The sequence below is a fragment of the Neodiprion lecontei genome, chromosome 1 (genome assembly GCF_021901455.1).
Source record: "Neodiprion lecontei isolate iyNeoLeco1 chromosome 1, iyNeoLeco1.1, whole genome shotgun sequence".
NCBI classification, from domain to species: Eukaryota; Metazoa; Arthropoda; class Insecta; order Hymenoptera; family Diprionidae; genus Neodiprion; species Neodiprion lecontei.
The window spans coordinates 33,863,347-33,884,145 of record NC_060260.1 but is presented as its reverse complement, the minus strand read 5'-3'; the positions used below and the strand labels follow the sequence as shown (position 1 = coordinate 33,884,145).

General features: G+C 42.3%; 3 protein-coding genes across 3 annotated transcripts; all 3 read left to right on the top strand.

Annotated features, from left to right (window-relative positions):
• The first annotated feature begins 7,829 nt into the window (after positions 1 to 7,829).
• LOC107222809 (endocuticle structural glycoprotein SgAbd-1) lies at positions 7,830 to 8,801 on the top strand. The gene is made up of 2 exons (XM_046736399.1): positions 7,830 to 7,984; positions 8,168 to 8,801. The coding sequence occupies exons 1-2, from the start codon at positions 7,970 to 7,972 to the stop codon at positions 8,648 to 8,650; spliced, it is 498 nt and encodes a 165-aa protein (XP_046592355.1). The 5' UTR covers positions 7,830 to 7,969; the 3' UTR covers positions 8,651 to 8,801.
• A 3,291-nt stretch (positions 8,802 to 12,092) lies between these two features.
• Positions 12,093 to 12,971, top strand: LOC107222813 (endocuticle structural protein SgAbd-6-like). The gene is made up of 2 exons (XM_015662322.2): positions 12,093 to 12,230; positions 12,373 to 12,971. Exons 1-2 carry the CDS (start codon positions 12,219 to 12,221, stop codon positions 12,763 to 12,765), a joined length of 405 nt encoding a protein of 134 aa, XP_015517808.1. The 5' UTR covers positions 12,093 to 12,218; the 3' UTR covers positions 12,766 to 12,971.
• A 4,573-nt stretch (positions 12,972 to 17,544) lies between these two features.
• Positions 17,545 to 20,513, top strand: LOC107222805 (endocuticle structural glycoprotein ABD-4). The gene is made up of 2 exons (XM_015662315.2): positions 17,545 to 17,687; positions 19,858 to 20,513. The coding sequence occupies exons 1-2, from the start codon at positions 17,676 to 17,678 to the stop codon at positions 20,254 to 20,256; spliced, it is 411 nt and encodes a 136-aa protein (XP_015517801.1). The 5' UTR covers positions 17,545 to 17,675; the 3' UTR covers positions 20,257 to 20,513.
• The last annotated feature ends 286 nt before the right edge of the window (positions 20,514 to 20,799 follow it).

Sequence of the window (20,799 nt, the reverse complement as noted above, 5' to 3'; positions counted from 1 at the left end):
AGCGATGTTCATACCGCAGCAGCGGAGAGGATGCCTGCTCGCATCATCGTCGACAATAGACCGCTGACGTTTGATGCTGAAAACGCAATGTCTAGGTCAAACTGTTCCATTGGCGGCAAGTTTCTCAGGGTGTGGTTCATCCAATTGCAGTTACGGACCTCGGTCAGCCTTGATCTCTCATTCTTCTCCCTACGGTTACTTTACGCTTGCAGTGTCGAAGCCATGATGTCGCTAATTCGCTTTACCACAGGCTCTAGGATTTCAGGATTGAACCAAGGATTGCAGATGAATTCCAACGTGGTTTCGGCATCGGAAAGGCCACCTCGAGTCTGATTGTTTAAAGGGGAATGTATTTATATATAACTGGGTGGAAACCCTGAGACGATTCGACAATGCAAGATTGTTTGCAAGTTCCATTCCGTTTCGCAAGCAAACATTTGCTGTAAGTCGGTGCATTCGACGTTTTACGGCCGCGTCTTTCATCCGTGCGATTTATGTCTCAATAGGCAGTGGTCCATTAGGATGCAAACTCATCTTGCGGGGGACTGTACCGCCATTATGAACGAATCATATTGCCACTAAGCTACACTAAGAGTAGAGTAGCCGGTATGAGTGGTACGACTTTGCAAAACGATGCACAGCTGCTTTGCAGCCAAGAGCCGGCGGACGGGTGGCTTCGCATCCCGTATTCGTCCTTTAGAGTTGCTTGTCGGGTTGCATAATCATATTTAATAACTGCACTGAAGTGCGGTGGATAGCTGTCTTCGTCGGCTCATGCTGCTTCGCAGTTAACACACGAGGAGGAATCTCAACTCTCGCTACAAGTCTGAAATTTCATCGATAGAAAACGTCGTCGTAGTGATAATTTGTTTCTCTTTTACGGTCGTTTTACGATTGGATAAATTTCATCCTTCTACCGAAATCGTGACGTTATTTGTATCCTCCGTTTTGAAATTTAGCGACATTTGAGACACTGAGATCTGCTGACGCAACGACGAAGTCGCATGATTTTTTCACAATTATGCATGGATAGGGGGGTGGGAGTAAGCCTTCGAAGAAAATTACGCTCTTGAGGTTATTTTGTAGTGACGTGGGTGGGCGTTTATCGCTGTGAATTTAATATGCGGTGTATAATTTCTCAAGTGCTGAAAATATTTTCTACGCGGAGGTAAAATGTTGATTGCGCAACGTCTAGTGCAAATAACTAACCTTTATCCCTTCCCAGAGCTTATCCCTGTCACGATGGCACGCCTAGAAAACAATCCATCCAGACTCATCTTTTTGCTTCGAATCACTCTTCTTTCTCTTCCCCTTGTCATGCGATTCTTAAAGTCATGCAGGTGATTCGTGGCAAAGAATTCTCGCGGCTCGACTGCGTTGCAGCGTTCGCGATTCAATTACTCTTGTTTTTAAAACCACACTTCCATTATGATTATCATTTCCGTTTGTTTCCAAGGCTTTCGGCTTCCATCAAATATACTAAATGTTAGCCACGATGACATATGAATGCGCAGAAACCAACCACATAACTGATTATTCATGAAAAAGACCTTCATATTCTGGTTATAAGGAAGCGATGAGAATGATCAATTTGTTTATATATAAATCAGGATTACCGAAGTGTTTTATTGTGACATGTATATTACGATACGCTTTGGCACAGCAAGAGAGAAAGAAAGAAACAAGAAAAAAAGAATACCAAAAATTTTGGGGCCGTATAATTTAACGAACCCCACCGATGGGAGATGACGTGTGATTAACCAACGCGTATCTAATATGGTTACTTGTCATGTTAACCATCTTGGTCACGTACGGTAATAATCGTCAATTAACAATGTGATTAATTGAATCTGTGGGCAATTTTCTCACCTCAAGTTTGCTTTCAACCAAACGGAAGCGCGAAAACTTTCGACCATACCTGTACTCCGTAAACCTGCATGCATATAAGACGCGCATGACTAACATCCGCCTGCCGATGGGTTTATGAAATATTATACGTCATCTATATGCGATTGTATAAGGTCGCGGCTGCAGCATCGACGGAAAAATCTTCAGCAGTTATTAATGAAAAATTCAAGTGGTCGAGTTAATTTATGCGCTGGATGCGTCTATACTCCGGGAGGTAAATGGCAGATGCTGAACCGACTCGTTGCCACGTTTTACGGCGAGGGAAATCATCTTCGCAAATGCGCGACCATCTGCAGGGCGTCGGCGTTGCGGAATGCGCGGATGAAATTACGCCGACACAGATGCGTTTGCCGATTGATTTCCAGTTTCCATTGCGATTTGACTCACCAATTATTGGACGTTGCATATAATCTCCGTGTTCCTTGGAAGCTTTAATATCAAGGACCTCGTCATTAGCATTGATTGCCAAACTTTCAACATTCAGCCAAAATGACACGTGCCGGTATAAGTTCCGGAAATATCGAACGCAACAGATAGATATACCACGTGTTTCGCTGGACACAAACGTCCTTCGGCACTAAAACAAATCTCCACGGGTACATTTTTTCACCGTATACATAGGCTTGTGGTACCGGAGACTCGAGTGGAAGAGCAAATAACTTACGTCATTGTCCATCCAAAGCGTAGTTCAAGAAATTATCAACACCGAAAGAAATGTAAGTCTGTAACAGGTATGTAACAATTATTGTATAAGTAGTTAACTATACTAATAGACTGCAACCTCAGAGCCAGCTCAAGTCAGAGTACGTTAATTGCTGTTTCGAACACTCAAGTAGGTATGTTTCAGATTTTTGCGTACTTAGAGAACTCTCCGAATTCTTTTTTGTTTTTATATCGGGGCAAGTTTACCAAAAACATCAAAATTCTGAACCTCCAATTCTTCGATCGCGAGTTCACTTACCCTCAGAGATTAATGCATACGGGAAAACGTTGTCAAAATTCAAAAATCTCTACCGATCGAATCGTTTCACGGTTGTAGTCACATTCCATAGAGAATTTCATGCGGAGAAGCAGAAAGAAATTTCCTTACCTTTATTATAGTCTGAACGCTGGTTTGAATTGCGCCAAGAGAACTAGGATTTCGATACTGCAGTTTCAGGAAGAGTTTTCTCGCTTTGTTTTTACGCAATAAAAATTAGTGATTATCCGCTTCAATATTCCTAGACTACGTGAAGTCTCTTTATACTTGTAAAATTGATCACCGTGTACAACAGTCACATTTCGTTCGTTGTCCGTTTACGACAATACGCTTGACTGGAAATTGAATTTTAAACACATTATAATGGCTCGAGGTCCGTTTCAAGGGTCATGTCATTAGCGGTGCGTGCAGACGTTCATCCATCCGCAACTGTATAACAATTAAGTATGTTTTCAAAAAAATATTATTCTACACAAATTTCACGAGTCATCTTATTTTTAGAGCATCCATCCGAAATTCATCTCTCGTGCGTGTGGCTCAATAACAAAAAGTCTATCTAAGGGTCATTGATACCTCATGATTCTTTGACCGTGAACACTAACGAGAAACAAAGTAGCAGAATATAATTCTCGCTCTCGATGGCCACGTGCGAGTGGAAAAATTCCTCGCTAATTATGCAAAATACCGGTATCGCCTAGAATTTTTCTTGAGAAAGTTTCAGAGGAACAGACCGAATGCTTCGAAATATTTCATTCTATTTGGAATCGAGTTCGCACCGTTGCAAACCGAGAACATATTGCTCACATTGATACGTGATCGAAGGTCACTGACAATGCATCGCATCCAGAAGTTCTACGTCGGATGGCTTGCGCAATTTTCCTCTCAAACGTTTAGCGAGTGACAGTGCAAATGCCTGGTATTTCCGTTCAAAGTAAATCCCACCCTACGGCAGAAATAGAACGAAGCACCGAAAGCCTTGTCAAGGTCCATCAAACTTGCAAATTAAGCGTCCCGATTCCGTGCATGTTACACGCCTGCAGTGATTGCATAATAAAAAATGTTCCCCAGTAGTCGGTACGAACAAACATTGACATTACCCAGCAGCGAAGCGAATTTGACATTCAAATTCTCGCGCGCTCGCGAAAATCTTTTGCTACTGCTATTCGAACACTTATGATTCTGTGGTAAAACCGCAGTTTAGAACAGTTAGACTCGCAAGCTCGACGGCAATTCTACGAAATATTTATCGTCTCCGTAAGCGGTAAAAGCTTCGTGCGACTAGGATGCAGTAATCAGGGTAAAGTTTTTTCAACTATTCTCGCAGGGGGGTGTGAAGACTTCGGGAAATTCGAGGCTGGCACCTGGGGATAATGGCACGTCGCGTTAGAGACGTTCGTGAAAGGTTAGTCAACGGGTTCCGAGGATGTATATACGCGGTGTAAAACAAATGCCACCGTCGTCCCATACAAACGCGAGTCAACCCATTGTTCTCTTCTTCTCCTCCAGCTCTCTGCCCTTCCATGCAGACTCCATTCATCCTCATCCTTTTACCGTGCACGACCTTACAATGAGCCGACGAGAGCAATTCGAGAGAATCAGCAGTGTAGGCATGGTGAAGAACAGGGTTCGTTACTTCGACCTAGAATTCCGAGGAGTTGGTACTTCATTCAGCCGTTGATGCCGTGGAGCTTCTCGGATTCATTAGATCGAGTAACGCGTACCATGGAAGTAGCTTTTATTCGCCAAGCGCATAACTCTTTTACCAAATAAAACGATCGCTTTAAACACAACAGGCCGTGTAATATCGGACAGTTTACCGCAGGCTATTACGATATGAAAATAGAAGAACGTGTTCGTTCGCATCGGTTAAACGTTTCTACTCGATAATCAAGATGGCCCTTTAACGATTTTGGCCTTGTGAAATTTTCTTTGATCATGCGAAATTACCCTTCACTCGCAGCGTTGAATGAGTACACCATCGAAATTCTTCGCAAGCTCACCCTTCGATCGTTTCGAGCATGAGGATTAAGATCACTGAAATATTTACAGGGTGGGTTAACTGTGTCAACTCTGTGCACAGATCATCCCGTCGAACGATTGCATCTCCGATACCGAGACTATGAAATTGAATTTGAATGCTGAGGGAAGTTAAGATAAAGCTTGCCCTTCGTTAATTGGCTTTTGTGCTTGATATGCGGGTGATCCCGCAAATGAATAACTCACGAGAGGTAGACTGGTCTAGTTCACCGACACGCGGTTAACTTCGTTGCGCAATGCGCGGTACGTTCACCTCGCATCGTTGTCTCTCGGCCGTTGCCTTTCCTCGTTGGTATTAGCAGTTCTGCCCATGCCTCTACAATATGTACCTACTACACATCCCATTCAACATGGATTTGTAACGGTATTAGTGTACCGCTTGCAATCCTGCCTGGAAATAGCAGAGCTCGCTCAGACCTTGAGACAGTTCGCTTTCAAGACTAGGTAAACTACTGTTTAACATTGATCCAGATCTCACGGAGGTTATATAATTCCTATCCAGAATAACCGTGAAAGTCACGACTCTTTACCGCTGGTCGAGATTTTCTTCACCTATTAATTGATGGGGCATTGAAGAGCAGAGACGGTATCGAGCAGTGTTGGACCACTGCCTGGTTACAATTCGTAATTAATTTCGTTGTAATTATAAATTACACGTATGATTTGTGAGTAGAGAAGAAAAAGTACAAATTACACTCGCACTTTCCAATCAGAAAGTAATGAATTACATATTACATAAGTATTTTGTAATTAGAAAGATTTAGACCACAAATTATACTTGTCTTCTGTTATTAGAATCATTACACTGCTGTAACTGTAAATAAAAGGATAATTTCTAATTTTTAACCGACTAATAATGGTGTTGCCCGAAACTGGTTTATATCAAGTGAAAACGGTTACTTTTTCAAATGAGGAATTTTTTCTTCATCACTATGTACTTCGCGTTACTGACTTTTTAAAAGATAAAGTTTTCACGAACTATCGGCCCCAGCTGGTATTCGTGGAATTCGGGAAAAACTCGAAGCTTATCGACTCTGAAAAGTCTCTTCACAAAGTACAAGACGCTTCAGCGATGCCATTTACAAGATATCACAAGTGACCTACTCATCGTAAAGTGCCGCAGGTGCACAAGGTCGCCAAAAAAGTGGTACCGCAAATGAGGTAAGTTATTTAATACCCGTGGTGACGTGATTATAATTTTTTTGTTTTATTTACTTTTTCTCGTGTGGTTTTTTGGGTTTTTTCCTACTATAAGAACTAAAAATAGTACTACACACGCTGGTAAGCGGTTGTCCGAAATATACGAATGAAACAGTATCAAAGACAAACAGCGTAATACTCACAAGATTATGTTTTAATATTTGCTTGACTAATGGCATGTCAACGGACTTGTTATTTATGTTGTAACGCTGGGTGAGATCCCAAACATCGATTATACGCGAAACGCCTTAAACTCTGGCGAAATGATGAATTCTCAACTTGCCAATTTTTCGGACAGACAGTAGCTGGCGAGCTGCTCGATAACCGAAGTCACTTTGACCAGCAAATCACAGAGACAGTATAGGTTGCACGATTGATTAAGTGATCGCAAAAAATTTCAGTATTCATTGTTTAAAGTCGATGTGTTAATTTACAGCACCGCACCCAATTTAATTTGATCTATCTCAAGAGTTTTCGTTTATTTCAAAAGAATTCAAGCGAACTCTATGAATAGAATTTTGGTTATGCTGAACACATTTGAATTTTATGCCACTGTAAAAAATTGGTGGATTTTTGAAAATTTACCGTATACTTTGCATAGCTATAATATTTAACCACAAATAACGCTATGAATTCTTTGTATCGTTAGCGATTGTAATTAGAGAATTGCTGAAATATTTAAGCTATAGACTCTTTTACGGTTTTTGTTGCGTTGATTTGCTTTACGCTTAGAATTGAATACCACTGGCGAATATTCTTCGATTTTTAAACCTCTGTAAACTTACGTTGGAGTATTATTTATATTTAGCCTTCTCTTCACGCTGAATTAGGAGGCATCCGATTTTTTTATTGTTTATGTGACCGCAATATTGGGATACGTTGGATATGTGCATAATGCATCGCGTCTGCATAAGATTAGATCATCAGAGGTGCAGCTGAGGCCAGACTTCGTGTTCTTTGTCGGAATACAAATTACGGATTCAAAGAAAGAAGTTGATTTCACGAGGTTACTTTTTTTTTACTCACACCGTTGCAGCGTGGTTCTCAGTCACCGAATTCACTCCAAAGTCAACTCTAGTCACCCATTCATATCGCCTATGGTCCTGGTGCAGAATCCAATTAGATAATTTCCTATCTCTTTTGGCTACGAATATTGATTTTAGGTAGAACATTTCGTTAGACCTGTGAACAGGCAAGACTGTAATCCGTAACGATGTATCAGCTGTTGATATGAGTTTGTAAGTGAAAATATGCTGATTGAACATATAGGAGTTATTAAACTTTGTAACCAGAACCGTCCGGTCAGCTACGCATTTGAAAATTTTTTAAACTAGCCGGCCTGTAAAATTGATTCTGCATTATCAAAATGCATTATTCGTTTGTTTGTAGGATAAGTGCTGGGGCCCAATTCTTCCTTATCCCCCGGTTGCATATAAATTCGGAGGCCATGCTCAAGGTACCCTCAAAAGTAACTTGACATCCACAAACAAAGCTAAGAGAATACTAATGAAGATCGAAAGTCACAAAGTTTATTATCAACACAGCGACTTCGCCGAAATCGTTTGTTAGCTTAGCATACATTACATACGGCACACTATCGACTAACTTATGCATCGTTTTGTCGCGAGAATTATGTGTCGATCATCGTGTTTGCTTCAAAAATTAATTCTCAGTGTTGTATTGATTTAGAGACGAAGTGTTCGCGCACAGAGCAATTGGTAAACTCGCAATGGAGAATACCTGATTACAAATCTTACCAGCAGGATTGGTGGGGTGTCGAATTTGTAGTATAAATACTGCGAGAGTATCGTCAAAAGGCAGTAATTGTCCTACCAGCAATCAGCCATGAACACACGTGCAGTAAGTCCTTCTTCCAACAACTTTTATTTCAACATCGTCAATCAGTCTCCATTCAATCCTAATCAGGCACTATCGATCCATCCTCTCGCGCCTCCTCTACTGTCTCGCATTATCTTCAATAAATTTCTGCGCGTTTCGACGCAATTTACCAACAAAATAAATCACACTCTACTCCCCGTTCAGGTCCTCGTCTTCTTCGCCTTCGTGGCCAGCGTCTTTGCTGCTCCAGCCGCCGAGCCAGCTGCCGCTCCAGTTCCCGAACCAGCCGCCGTTCCAGCCCCCGTTGTGTCGGCGGCGCAAAGATCATCCCCTGCAGTTGACCCTAAGGAGCCGATTGCCATCATCAGTCAGGAGTCCGAAGTCAACCCGGACGGAACTTTCGTCAACAAATACGAAACAGCAAACGGGATTTCCGTCTCGGAGGAAAGCAGCTTGAAGACTTTGGAGGAGGGTGAAGTTGTCCAGGTGGTCAAGGGTTCCATCTCGTATCCATCCCCCGACGGAACCATCATCGAGACGATCTACACCGCCGATGAGAACGGCTTCCATCCTTCCGGCGATCACCTTCCCGTCGCCCCAGAGACCCCAGCCTACATCTTGAAGTCCCTGGAATGGTCCGCTGCCCACCCGGAAGAAGACGTGGAGGAGGTTGAGAAGAAGCTGTAATGTGTTCGTGTTCCGCGTTCTCACTCTGGCCAACAGTTTACTCTCCAAACATCCCTGACAACCCTAACGTTCTGGCTTCTGCGAAGCCGCTTCTGTATATTAATCACCTTTTTCACTTGAATAAAGTTTCGCACGCTATTGATTAACGGCATATAATAGAGGAAATTCGTTTACAAGTACCAAGAAACCTTACCAGTACCCAAATTAGTACAGCGAAATTGCGTTGCGATTGTTTGAGCTCGTAACGGAGCCTTGAGTCCTCGTCGTCCAATTGTCTGCTCACCGGCAGCTTATTATCTACACACGCCTGCAGGGAGCGTGAATTTCTCGCAGATTTACGAATGCAAATTCCTTATTGTTCGAGAATCGGAAGTTGCAGTATCCAAGTAGAACGTTTGCGTTGTGCAACTCGTCGCTGGGTTGGCATGATGGTAACGCGTCTTGCTTAAGGCGAAACGAACAGGGAGCTGCGTATTCAGGGTAAAAAACAGGTTAAGTAGCAATGAATAATAATAGCCATTTGCTTTACGGCAATTGTTGCTTTCTCCGTTTTTTACGTTTACGCTTGCAACTCTCGGTACGTCGGATGATTTTCAGCACTTCATCGTAGGTATAGCGAGAAATTTTTTATAAATCTGGCTTATTTCTCATTTTTCAATTTTAAGACACTTAGGAATTTCGATGATCACAGTCAGAGTTCATTATTGCTCTGCTCGTGTTACGTGTTATTGTTTAGTTTCACAGTTCTCGTATGCAATTTGTGACGTAAGTTTAAACACGTATTCGCTCTCTTCTCGATGAGAGATTGAAAGTTATCCGTAAATCTATGTCACGAGGATCAACGATCCTCTTACCACTGCCCGAGGAGGTTGTCTGGCACGGTGCCACCATTTTTCTCATTTGTACTCAGTCGTCCGCGTAATGTACATACGTAAGCGTGAAAAACAAGATGGGGGGGCGATTTTTAATTTTAGTCAACGGTAACCCGCGCCGCGGATAATGCTCGCATAGCTTCTGCATGAAAATGCGAATACGCAGGTATATTCAAGGAATTAATTTCGTCTAGAGTCCTTGACGATATTCATTACTGCAACTCACGGCCGCGCGTACTTGCAGGCCCGAATAAAAGCGATATCAATTACCGGCTGTTCCCGCATAAAATACGGAATTGCAGACGGCTTACACATTCGTACAATGTACGAACATGCGAATATTGAAACGTGAGTAGATTTCGCAGCCGAGATGCCGGCTCGTGACGAGGTCGAATCTAAAGCCAGAGATCTTTCCGGACTCTGTACATCCACCACTGCAGAGGTTTTCCAAAATCTGCGCGAATTGTTTATCGGGAAGGTAAAACAAGCCGAGAAGGTATAACTTTTGGGTCACGATCATTTCTTTCGTAATCATTTTCTTTGGAACGCTCGTCACGAAAGGGGCAGAAACTGTTCTTTCTGTTGAAATACAAAAAATTCCGACTTTGTTCCACCGTATCGTTGGTTTCTTACTACATACATGCACTAGCTTTTATACCGAGGAGGCGGTCTCTTCTCAAGAAATCTTTCAGATTTATAACACGTTATTTTAATGGTGAACTACTCGTTCCGTGCTAAGTGCAAGACAACAATCCACAATTTAGGTAGCAACTGGTATCCACACCTCTGACACTGAAACGCGTCACGAGATGAAATCACGAAATTAACTCACAATGCAGCACTAAGCACCAAAGTTCCTGATCTCAGACTAGTTGCAGAGCCCAGTAAATAACTGTCTCGAAGCGGCATTTACGGCCAAGAAATTGATTTTCGTTTTTTTGCGTAATTGTACACTTTTGTCTCTCCTCTGAATAGATTTGTGTCGATCATGTCCGTAAAAAAATTTTTAGTCATGTATTGACCTTTGTAGTGACCTTTGATTCGTATGAGTTTGCATATTGAAACTATTTGAGAATTTAAACTTTGAATTAATTTTTCTTCACTTTCGATTTTTCACACTTGCGCGTTTCTCCTACAGTTTCTGACCGATTCACCTGAAATTTTCACACGTTGTTTGTTTTTTAAGTATTCCTTATTTAACGAGGCAAATTTACTCTAAAAAATACGAGAAATGCATACCTAAAACCTAGAAATTTTTTAAAACTTTAACTGTATGAGAAAAAAAATAACTAAAATACCCACGAACTTCCTAAAATTCCTGTAAATGCCCCATTAATTGAATCGGTCGTTTGAAGGAGCTTGTTCGATAAAGTTTTTCCGTTTTTTTCGCGACAAATCCATACTTCAACAGTTGGTTTGACACTGCGTTTCAAATGCAGTTGACGCAATTAAGATAGTACCCGAATGATTGTTCACCGATTGAGCGATACAATTTTTTTCGATCACTCAGATGTAAGTTCGTTGCTTTAATTCACGGTGTATATTGAAATTGTGCCTTCGTATAAAATCCAGAACTCTCAAGTTCATTTGAGGTCGCAGGAGGGATTTACAGAAGTCTTCAAATGTCATCTAATTTGGTTTTTCCTGATAACTCGGAGCTAATTAGAATGGGTATTTGATTGATAGCTTATAAATATGGGGCCACTGACCTTGTCCATTGATAGTTTACAAAGTTCACAGAATAGGAGGTAATGTAATGAAATGTGATAATGATTTTCTTCAGTGGTCGAGCGTAAAATGGAACGGATGTACTATTATTTTCGAATAATTTTCCACGCTTATTTGTTAGTGTAAATGGAAACTCATAAATATCAATTTCAATCTTTCATGTAGTTGCAGTGAAAGGGAAATTTCTTTTTATATATTATAACAATAGTAATATATATTCACGAAAAGATTTAAAACGCAATATTGTTTCGATTTTTCAGTTTCCGCGGTATCAGTTCAACAGATCACAGAACTAAAATGTGTTACTTCTGTCCCAAAAGGAATGAATTTTTATGACAAGGTACGTACCGAGTGCTCTGATATTTGTTGTATTTTGTTTTTTCAGAGCGTGATCGGGCGTGTAAATTAAAATATTCGTTTAAAACGGTAATGAAATAAAGTAAACAAAGATAGATGCTCAAGACTAGACAACCGGTAACTTTTATCGAAATCCGATAGGCGGGGTAAAGATTTTCTGTCATCGTTTCGTGGAACGTAACTCGATGCCAATGCGCGTACAATCTTGAAACGCGATTAGATTAACAGAAAAAAGGTAAAACAGCGTTGTGTAATAAAGTGAATTGAAGTGGATAAAAGCGTCGCATTGCCCGAATGAAATTTGAGCAACGCCAAGCTACATCCGCGGTACGGAATGGTACATAAGTATTGATAATAGTCGGGATAAAAAATTCCTTGGAAAGATCTTCGTAGGCAAGGTTATCGGACACCGTGCTTCGGAGTAAATGCATCGGTGTTAGGGTATTCCGACACTCAAGAATGGGGCAATGCTAATTATCACGAGCATTAGAGGAATTAGGGAGCCACACATTTTGGTGGGGGTTGCCTTATATGATGCCCTGTCCTGGTAGTTTCAAGCAACACGTCAATAACCGAGTGCCCGAGTAACTCGTCGATTGAACACCAGCAGCATGAACACCGTCGTGAGTAGAAAGATAAATTTCTCACAGTTTTCACGATAAAATTCATCACTGATTTGAATCTCGCAAAGAAATTAGCAAAATCACTTCCCATTCGTACACACTCCCCGTCAAGTCTCAATCAATACCCGTTTTCCCCCCACAGCTTTTCACCCTTTTCGCCATAATGGCGGTCACCGTCGCCGAAGTCGTTGACCCGACGGCGACTCCGATCGCTATTCTGAGCCAATCCCAGTCCATGGAGTCCGACGGCAGCTTCAAGTCCGAGTTCAAAACAGCCAACGGAATCTCGGAACGAGTCGAAGGCATAGTGAGGAAGATCGCCGACGGTAGCGACGTCACGGTTGTACGCGGCTCCGTCACCTGGGTCGACAAAGACGGCAAAACCAAAACGTTCACCTACGTCGCTGACGAAAACGGATATCGGCCCGAGGCTGACTTCTTCCCGACAACGCCGCCGGTGCCTCTTGCCATTGCGAGAGCCATCGAATGGGCCAAGACTCATCCCGAGAGCACCACGATTGAGAGCGAGGAGTGAGGCGTCGTCTGTGCGGGGCAGAAATCGCCCAGCGGACTTACTTCAGTAACATCTGAGTTCATGATTGCTTCTTCTTTTTTTTTGTTTTTTTTTTTTTCTTCCTTTCTTTCTTAGCTTAGAAGTTTTTCTGTACGTGCCATGTACTAATATACCTACCGAACGATTTAACTAATTTGAAACTAATAAAAGTTTGTTTTTTTTTTGTACCAAAAATACGCTCCTTGTACGAATATGGATATCGTTATTATAATAACCGTGCTTGCCACGCCTTCTTTTCGAACCGAATAATAGTTTCTCGGTATTTTATACACCGTAGTTGATGGCTGTTTCATCTGGTCATTTTCAAGCCTGCAGGGGTCGAATATTAGTGATTAACCTCGGTCTTGTAGGAAATAAAAATTTTGGTATTTCGAAAACACAAGTTGCTCGAGCAGTTTGAAATTTTCGCCTTGTTTGCTAGTTGGGAGACGAATCTTGTTACGCTAGTTATGCAACTATCGCCAGTGGGTGTTTGTCCTTTTAATTAGCGTTAGACTCCGCGTACGAATAGAACGAGTAGCAGTAGCTGGTAGCTGCTTGAATCTAGGTCAAGATTTATGTTTTCCTAATTAGTGAAGAGAGAAGCAGAAAATAATCAAGTATCAAGAATGTTTAACGTGATGAACAACAAAGTTTCCAAGCCGTGTCAACAGCCTGCGTTCTTCGACCGAGAACACTAGTCGGAGAAAAAGAAAAATAGGATAGGAACAAGGCGATAGACTTACCCGCGTTGTGCCGTCTGTGCTTGCAATCGGCGATAAGTCTAAAAAACTGTTAAGTGCAATTAGGAGTTTTTGTGTAATATCAACGTTCGAGACGATGCTATAGGTGGGCCTTGGCTCTGTTTACCAAACTTTCACTCGGGTGGCTCTGCTCATAATCAGAAACGTTCATTTTGTACGTGCGTACTTTGATCCTCGGCTGTAGCTCACGGGTCCAAAGCGAAGATCGTCCTTCCGATGCGATCGAGCGACGCGTTGACAAGATTCAAACATTTTGGTTTTCCTGAAATCCGATTGTTCCTTCGATGTGGGAAAAGACATTCATTGTCACACAACTGAGAAGTTTCAAATCTGTAAAAGGATGTTGACATAGTGCGCACATCACTGACTCGACAAATTCAACTTGACGATTGCAAACGGTAGACAGCATTTCGAGTTTTGAATTAACTCACCGCAGTGTTCGGAGTACGATCCGATGTACAGAGTCTGCGTACGAAAACAATTTTTTCGAAAATGGTAATGTCGAGCCTTTTCAGTCGTCGGCTGACAAGAGATTCTTCTTTCGTGTTTCGCATCACTTACAGACGTTATGATGGAATTCTAAAATTTCTCCTTGGCGTTGTTTAACTCCTGTCATCGTCAAGGATACCTGCCGTTTATTTACACTTGTGTAGTGATTACTCGGTAGGAAACAACTGGCGGACAGTATAAGTCACTTACCTAATTCCTTGCATCAACTCTGCCCCATTTGCGTGTATGCTCATGTTAACAACGTGGCAAGTGCGATAACGGGATAATGGGTTCACTTATCGAGCCGGCCAAAAACTGGCCATCAATAAGACACAAAATTTCGAACGAAATAAATCAATTAATAATCCCAGCATGTTCGCGTAAAAATCCTGACATCACTGTGCAATTAATTCGTGATCCATGACGTGGGTTAGACATAATCCTTCGTCATATTTCGCCTCGATGAATGTTATTTCTTCTCTTGTGACACGAGGCAATAAATCCGCGAGATGCAATGCAGCTTTAGTACGAGGCAAACGCCTCTCGGTGCAAAAACACTCGATGCAGCAAGAACTGCGCTCTTCGTACGAGGTCTTCGTGATTTTCTGATTCCAGTTGTAACAGGAACCCCGTTCCGTCTCGCGCGTTGGTATTTCCTGTCGGATGAATACTCGCGGAGAGAAATGAAAAATGTTTCCTACCGCAACGACAGAATTCCTACAATGGAAGTGCCTGTCTCGAAGAAGCGCGCGACTTACAGGCGTGGCGGAGATCATATTTTGTTTTAAATGTATCTCAGCTACATACTTACAGTCGATTTCCTTTGATCGTCAAGCTGCGATCTCATAGATCATCCAACGTGATCCATAGATCACAGCGACGGCCCACTCCGTCCATTGCGAGCACGCCTCCACCTCAACATTCTTGTTCCAGATATTCAGACTGTGCATTCTCTTGTTCTTCCGTAACGTTCGGACATCTCGAGAGACAATGTAAAAATTTCTCCGGTGCGTATGAGCTTGTGAAAGAAGCTTTTACCACTTGCATTTTACCCCTATACCGGGGCAATCAATAGAGCTTTGCCAATCTTTACAGTACCAATTGATACCTCGTAAATCTACAATGTTTGCAAATACGTGTCTTAAAGAGTTGTGCAAATAACTGGCTTGTCTTTTGAAAGGCATTGGCTATTAGTCCCGTGCCAATTGTCATAATCATCGGCTCACTGAATGTCTCTTCTATGAGATATGGTGAAAATTTACTTTCTCAACTCAAGTTCTCTCTATTCAATTGCATTCAATGCCGATTGATTATCTACGATTTACACGTTTTCTACTCACACCGCGTGTCTCCAACTGCATAAGTATTGCTTCTCGCACCGCTGATTAACGTTTGTAATTACGGCGTTACGATTGAAATATGCGCATAAATTGACGATTGGCAGTTTTTCAGTCGCTGACATCCCGCAAAAGTCAAAAGGAGTTTGAAAATTCACTCACGAATATATCGTTGAAAAACTTTAACCATGCTTTCGAAATTCTCCTCGAAGTATCCGAGTTTGAAATTTCGTGAAGCAGGTCGTCTGTAAATTTATTTTTAAGGAAACTGACCGAATGACTGCAATTTGAGCAACGACTCACCGGATCATTCCTAATATCCCTGGTTCGCTTTTACGCGAATTCGGAGAAACAGAGGAAGGAACCCATTATTAAACAATTAGGTGTAAAAAATTCAGCCACCACGTCTTGCGGCATCCACAATTACGGTAAAAACTCGAGAAGCTACCAAAGATTCTTTTCTTTGTACCAGCAATTACGTGCGTTAAGTCGGAAGCCTTTCCTCCATTATCCGTTGCAGCAATATTTATATTTATTTCTCCTGTTTTCAGGATAAAACTCTCGTATAGGAGTCCTACAGCAGTTTTTACCATTTCATCTTGAATTCGATTAAAATAATTCTACAATATACCGAGTAGAATGACTTAATCATGTTTATGCTAATTTCAATTGTCGGTATTCTTAATTTTAAATAAAATGGTTTTAATTGCATAAATTCGTTGCCAAACTTTGACGAGCCATTTGAATCGACTATCAATTACAGCGTATAAATAGTCGAGATTTTATTAGCAATGGTTCGTTAAACTTGAATGAATCAGTTACCACCGTATTGAAACAGTCTGCATGCTGGACGCCATGGGAAACACGTATTTTAATTCGTTTCCACGTGTTGGCGCGTCCAGTTAACTTGACCGTAAATATTGTTAGTCTTAACGCGTGTCCAGAAGAGACGTGCTTAAGTTCCAGCTCGACATTCACGAACGGTAAGTCCACCTTGAATTCAAACGATCGTTAACTCATCTTCTCATCGTGATCTAAAACGGTTAATACTAGTTACGTATACATGCTGGTTATAAAGAAAACATATATCACCGAGTAATTGCGGCGATAATTAATTGTTAACGATCAACCAGGGCAATCATCCAAAATACCATCAATTGAAACAAGCCGTGATATCTTGGCTAAGTGATAAAGTATTGTTTTCTCGTTTTGCCGATTATTCGGTAGTTCGAATAGCTCGAGGCTATCAAAAAACACTAATTAAGTGAAAATTGATGCGTGCAAAAACTCTGTTGCCTTTCTTAACTATCCTGCGAGCAGGTTTTGCCCATTAATATTGATAGATAAAACTGTCCAGTTATTTCGGTGTTCTAATCCCTACCAACTACATAAATTGACTCGACAGGTATCGTTTCGACTACAAAAGCCCCGTGAACTTCCTTCTCCGTATCGAAGGTCTCTGCTCCCCGTGCTATGCCTACAAATAGACCGTTCCCACCTCAAGCTCCCTTCACACCAAACATTCCCGGGTTTTACACAAACCTTGAACATATAGCAGTCAATGAATCTTAACGGAAATAAAGTACGAGATGGCTGAGTAAAAAAGGTGTTTACCATTTGAAAAAACTCAGGGTTCTCCTTGTGGTTTCACCGTCGTTTGAATACATACACAATGGCTCACCATACCGGATAACACGAGTTCGGAAATGTCAACTTCATTCGTAATATCAATAACATACGTTTCTTTCTTCAATATGTATTAATCCTTGAGACATTCCTCAGACTTGTCAAATCTTTTCCAAATCACAGTGCAGAAACAAGTCAGGCTTTCAGCCAAATCCTAGACTCTCGGATCAATGTCTCTTCCCAGCGGACCAGACAATCGGTACAAACGAAGCCTGACGGAGGATCTCTGAGCCCGGTGCATACAGTCGTGACCGTGTTACAAAACGCGGAATGAAACGAAGTAATCCATTGACGCGTGTTGAGGCTCTCGTTTGTATTGGTAAAGTAAACAGCTACCGCGAGAAATTGAATTCGGTGGTATCCCGAACGTCTTGGATGGGTTTGGCGGTTGGCTTACAGGTATAGTTGTAGTATAAGCACAAATGTGTGCAAGGTTTGTCTATGTCAACGCGTGGGTACGTAACAAGTGCCTAAGAAATGTACACACGTTTTGCCCCCCGCTTCGCTTCACCGATTGGGGTATATAAGCCAACTTCTGTCTGTCAGCTCATCAAGAAGTACATCTCATTCGAGAGATAATCGTCAGCGAGCAAATCCGTCCAACCGAACTCTCATCATGAACGCCCTGGTGAGTAACGGCTCGACTTTCCGTGCCCTTATCTAATCCCAAACTCTGCACTGAGCAAATTGTCGCTTCTATTCGACTCGTCGTCTGAAATACGTCGCGATCAGTGATCGAAGTGAAGAGGACATTGAGTTCCCGCTAAGAGTAAGTCTGTGGAAATCTCCCTGAATCGGAAAACAACCTCGTCGAGTGTCGCGCTTAGACTGCATTACTTGAAACTCAAGTCAGTGTGGAGCCCGGTACTGAACACAGAACTCGCAAACTCTCACACGCGAATTTAGTTCGCCCCGGTGATTCGAGACGAACGGGTCTTTCAAATTTTTGGCGGTATCTAACTTTTCTTTCTACCGGATCGTCTACCCTCCGCCATTGGAAACTCTCAAATTTATCACAGAAATATTTAATAACAGCAGTAGTTTTATTTTTTCGGGTGGATAGCGATCTTGAATATTCATAGTTTCTTAAATTTACCACCGGACAAAGGTAGGTTCCTTTTGGAAAACTCTGGCCTGCTTCATATTAAAATTGGAATCATGTCCCATAAATCATACGTACGCGTGCGGAATTTTATTTGGTAGGGTGAATTTTTTTTCTCAAGATGATAAAAACCCGGATTTCCTCCGGCAAGGATTTCGACGCTTTTATACCTTCAAACTGTTAATCAGCGCACATAGTACATGTACCTTGTTTGCAGCGGCGTTAAATCGCGCGGTAAAAACGCTGGCTGCGTTAGATGTAGATTCACAGTCTCGGCGAAGGATGCTGTAGGGAAAGTGAGCAATACTCGTGAACGCGTAGCGAGCCTCAATTGCCTGGGTTTCATCCAACGTCACACTTAAAGCGTTGCTACGGGCGTATACGCGATGTTTGATTTACGGCCGAAGGAGGCCTCGATCTTACTCGAAAAGTTGATCGTAAAAAATAGTGCTCAATTTCGCAACTAAAATTACACAGTCAAACAGTTTAAAAATACACTTTCGGTAGCAATGACTGGGTACAAGTTTTATTCGCTATCAAGTCGCGTCGTAAAATATTCCCGAGCTATCGCGATGCAGAAACAGAATGAAAATAAATTACTCCTGCATCGTTACCTGTGTAACTTGTTACTTTTCTACGGCTTAAAAATTTTTTGCTACATTTTTGATACGCTTGCGCTTGACCGTTTGGACCATTGACTAGTCGCGTATATGAAAAAAAGACAAATGAAAAAAAAAAAAAAAAAAACGAAAAGCCAAAGAGAGGGAGAACAAGTTTGAAGGACTTGACGTAACATCCATCGAGCGTGTTTTATCAAATACTTCACCTGTCAGCGGCTCTTCCGCCTATACGTGGCATATATATTTATTATATACGTATACATGTAAGTTGCAGCATAATTTGCAACGCGTCCTATCATAGTCCGTTATTAATAATTTCACGTCAGGTTGCATTGTATTATGATGCTGACGCTGCGTTCGAACAAGGATGTTATTCAGGATAAGCGCGTTATTGAAATACTTGAATATACTCTGGTCTCTACACCCGCCCACATGCCATTCACCGTTCAACGCAACGGCGCGTTCACTGTCCGCTACACGAAGTTCGCAAGAAAGTTTTAGTTTCTTTTTACGTCAAGCCATCCGTTACGCCTTTGAAAAGCTGCTGGTATTAATGGGTTAAAACTCGGGTGTAATTAGTACCATGGATAGTCGCCGAATGTTTCATCTGCATACCAGCGATGTAATTTGCCTCGCATAGACGTCGGCCAAAAACCGTTGAAATTTCATCGCATGCAATGCTACGTCATCTTTGTTTCATTTTTATTTTCCGCGTGTTCGCGTTGTGTCATTCCGAAGTCAGCACTTTTCTCAGTTTCAATCGTCGAGGTAGCAACAGCCCATCGGTCCGTCTTCTCCTGTAATAATTATGTGAAACCGAAAGAGGGGGTACGTAAATGCCGCGATCAGCCAAGAGTCGAGCAAAGGTTATCGAGTGCGAGGCTTACGTAATGGACAGCGAAAGGTCACCCCATCCCTGCACGTCCTCCCCCTCTTCTATCATCATCGCCTTATTCCCGCACACCTCGCGACTTTAAACCCAAGATTCTCGCAATTTTCAGCCAGATTTCACCCTTCAAACCGCCGCGAAAGAACCCCGAAAAAATGAATTCCAACCGGTTCTCTTCCCGTTTCAGTTCTTCGTCCTCGCCGCCCTCGCGGCCGTCTGCGTCGCAGCACCGCCTCCACCTTCGGGCCCCGCCGACGAACCGATTCCGATCATCAGCCAGAGCCAGGACGGGCCCAACCCCGACGGCTCGTACAGCAACTCCTTCGAGACTGGAAACGGGATCCAAGTCCAGCAGCAGGGGAGCCTGAAGCAGATCGACGAGAAAACGTTCGCCCAGGTCGTTCAGGGCTCGTACACCTATACCGGCCCGGATGGAGCCGCGATTCAGGTGACTTACACCGCCGATGAGAACGGATTCCAGCCACAGAGTAACGCCATCCCGACGCCCCCCGCTATCCCGGAGGCGATCCAGAAGAGCCTTGACTTTAACGCGGCGCATCCCCCACCGGCCGTCGTCGACGCGTAGGGTCAATATATGAATTTGTAATTTTTGTGAAACCGCGAAGGCGAAGACTCGCGGCGATAAACAAGCCTCAGGTTCTTTATGCTAATCGTATAACGTAATCAAAAGTCAATGTTGGATAAGAATAATGTAAATATTGCATGACGGATAGTTTAGAGGACTGTTTTTTTTTTACACTATATTTGATACGAATATCCTCACATCATGTTGTATGCAGCCACTGTAAGTCACTGGAATAAATTGTGCTTTTTGCTACCTAATCTTGTGTTGAATACGACATATTCGTACTCGCCCCTGCTGAGAGACAAAAAAAAAAACAATCTTTACGCGGCACCAAACCCTCAATGATCACCTTTATGGGGGTGGTTCTGGTGGATCGCGGGAATTCCAAAATCCAAGTTTTATAATCTTGACTCGCTGTAAAGCAAGGATTGACGAAGTTCAGATCAACGTGTGGGGGTCAAAATGTGGAAGGGTCAATATATCGAAATTTCAAACATGCCAAAATAAAGTAACGAAAAATGAACTGTTCAAAATCTTGATTTT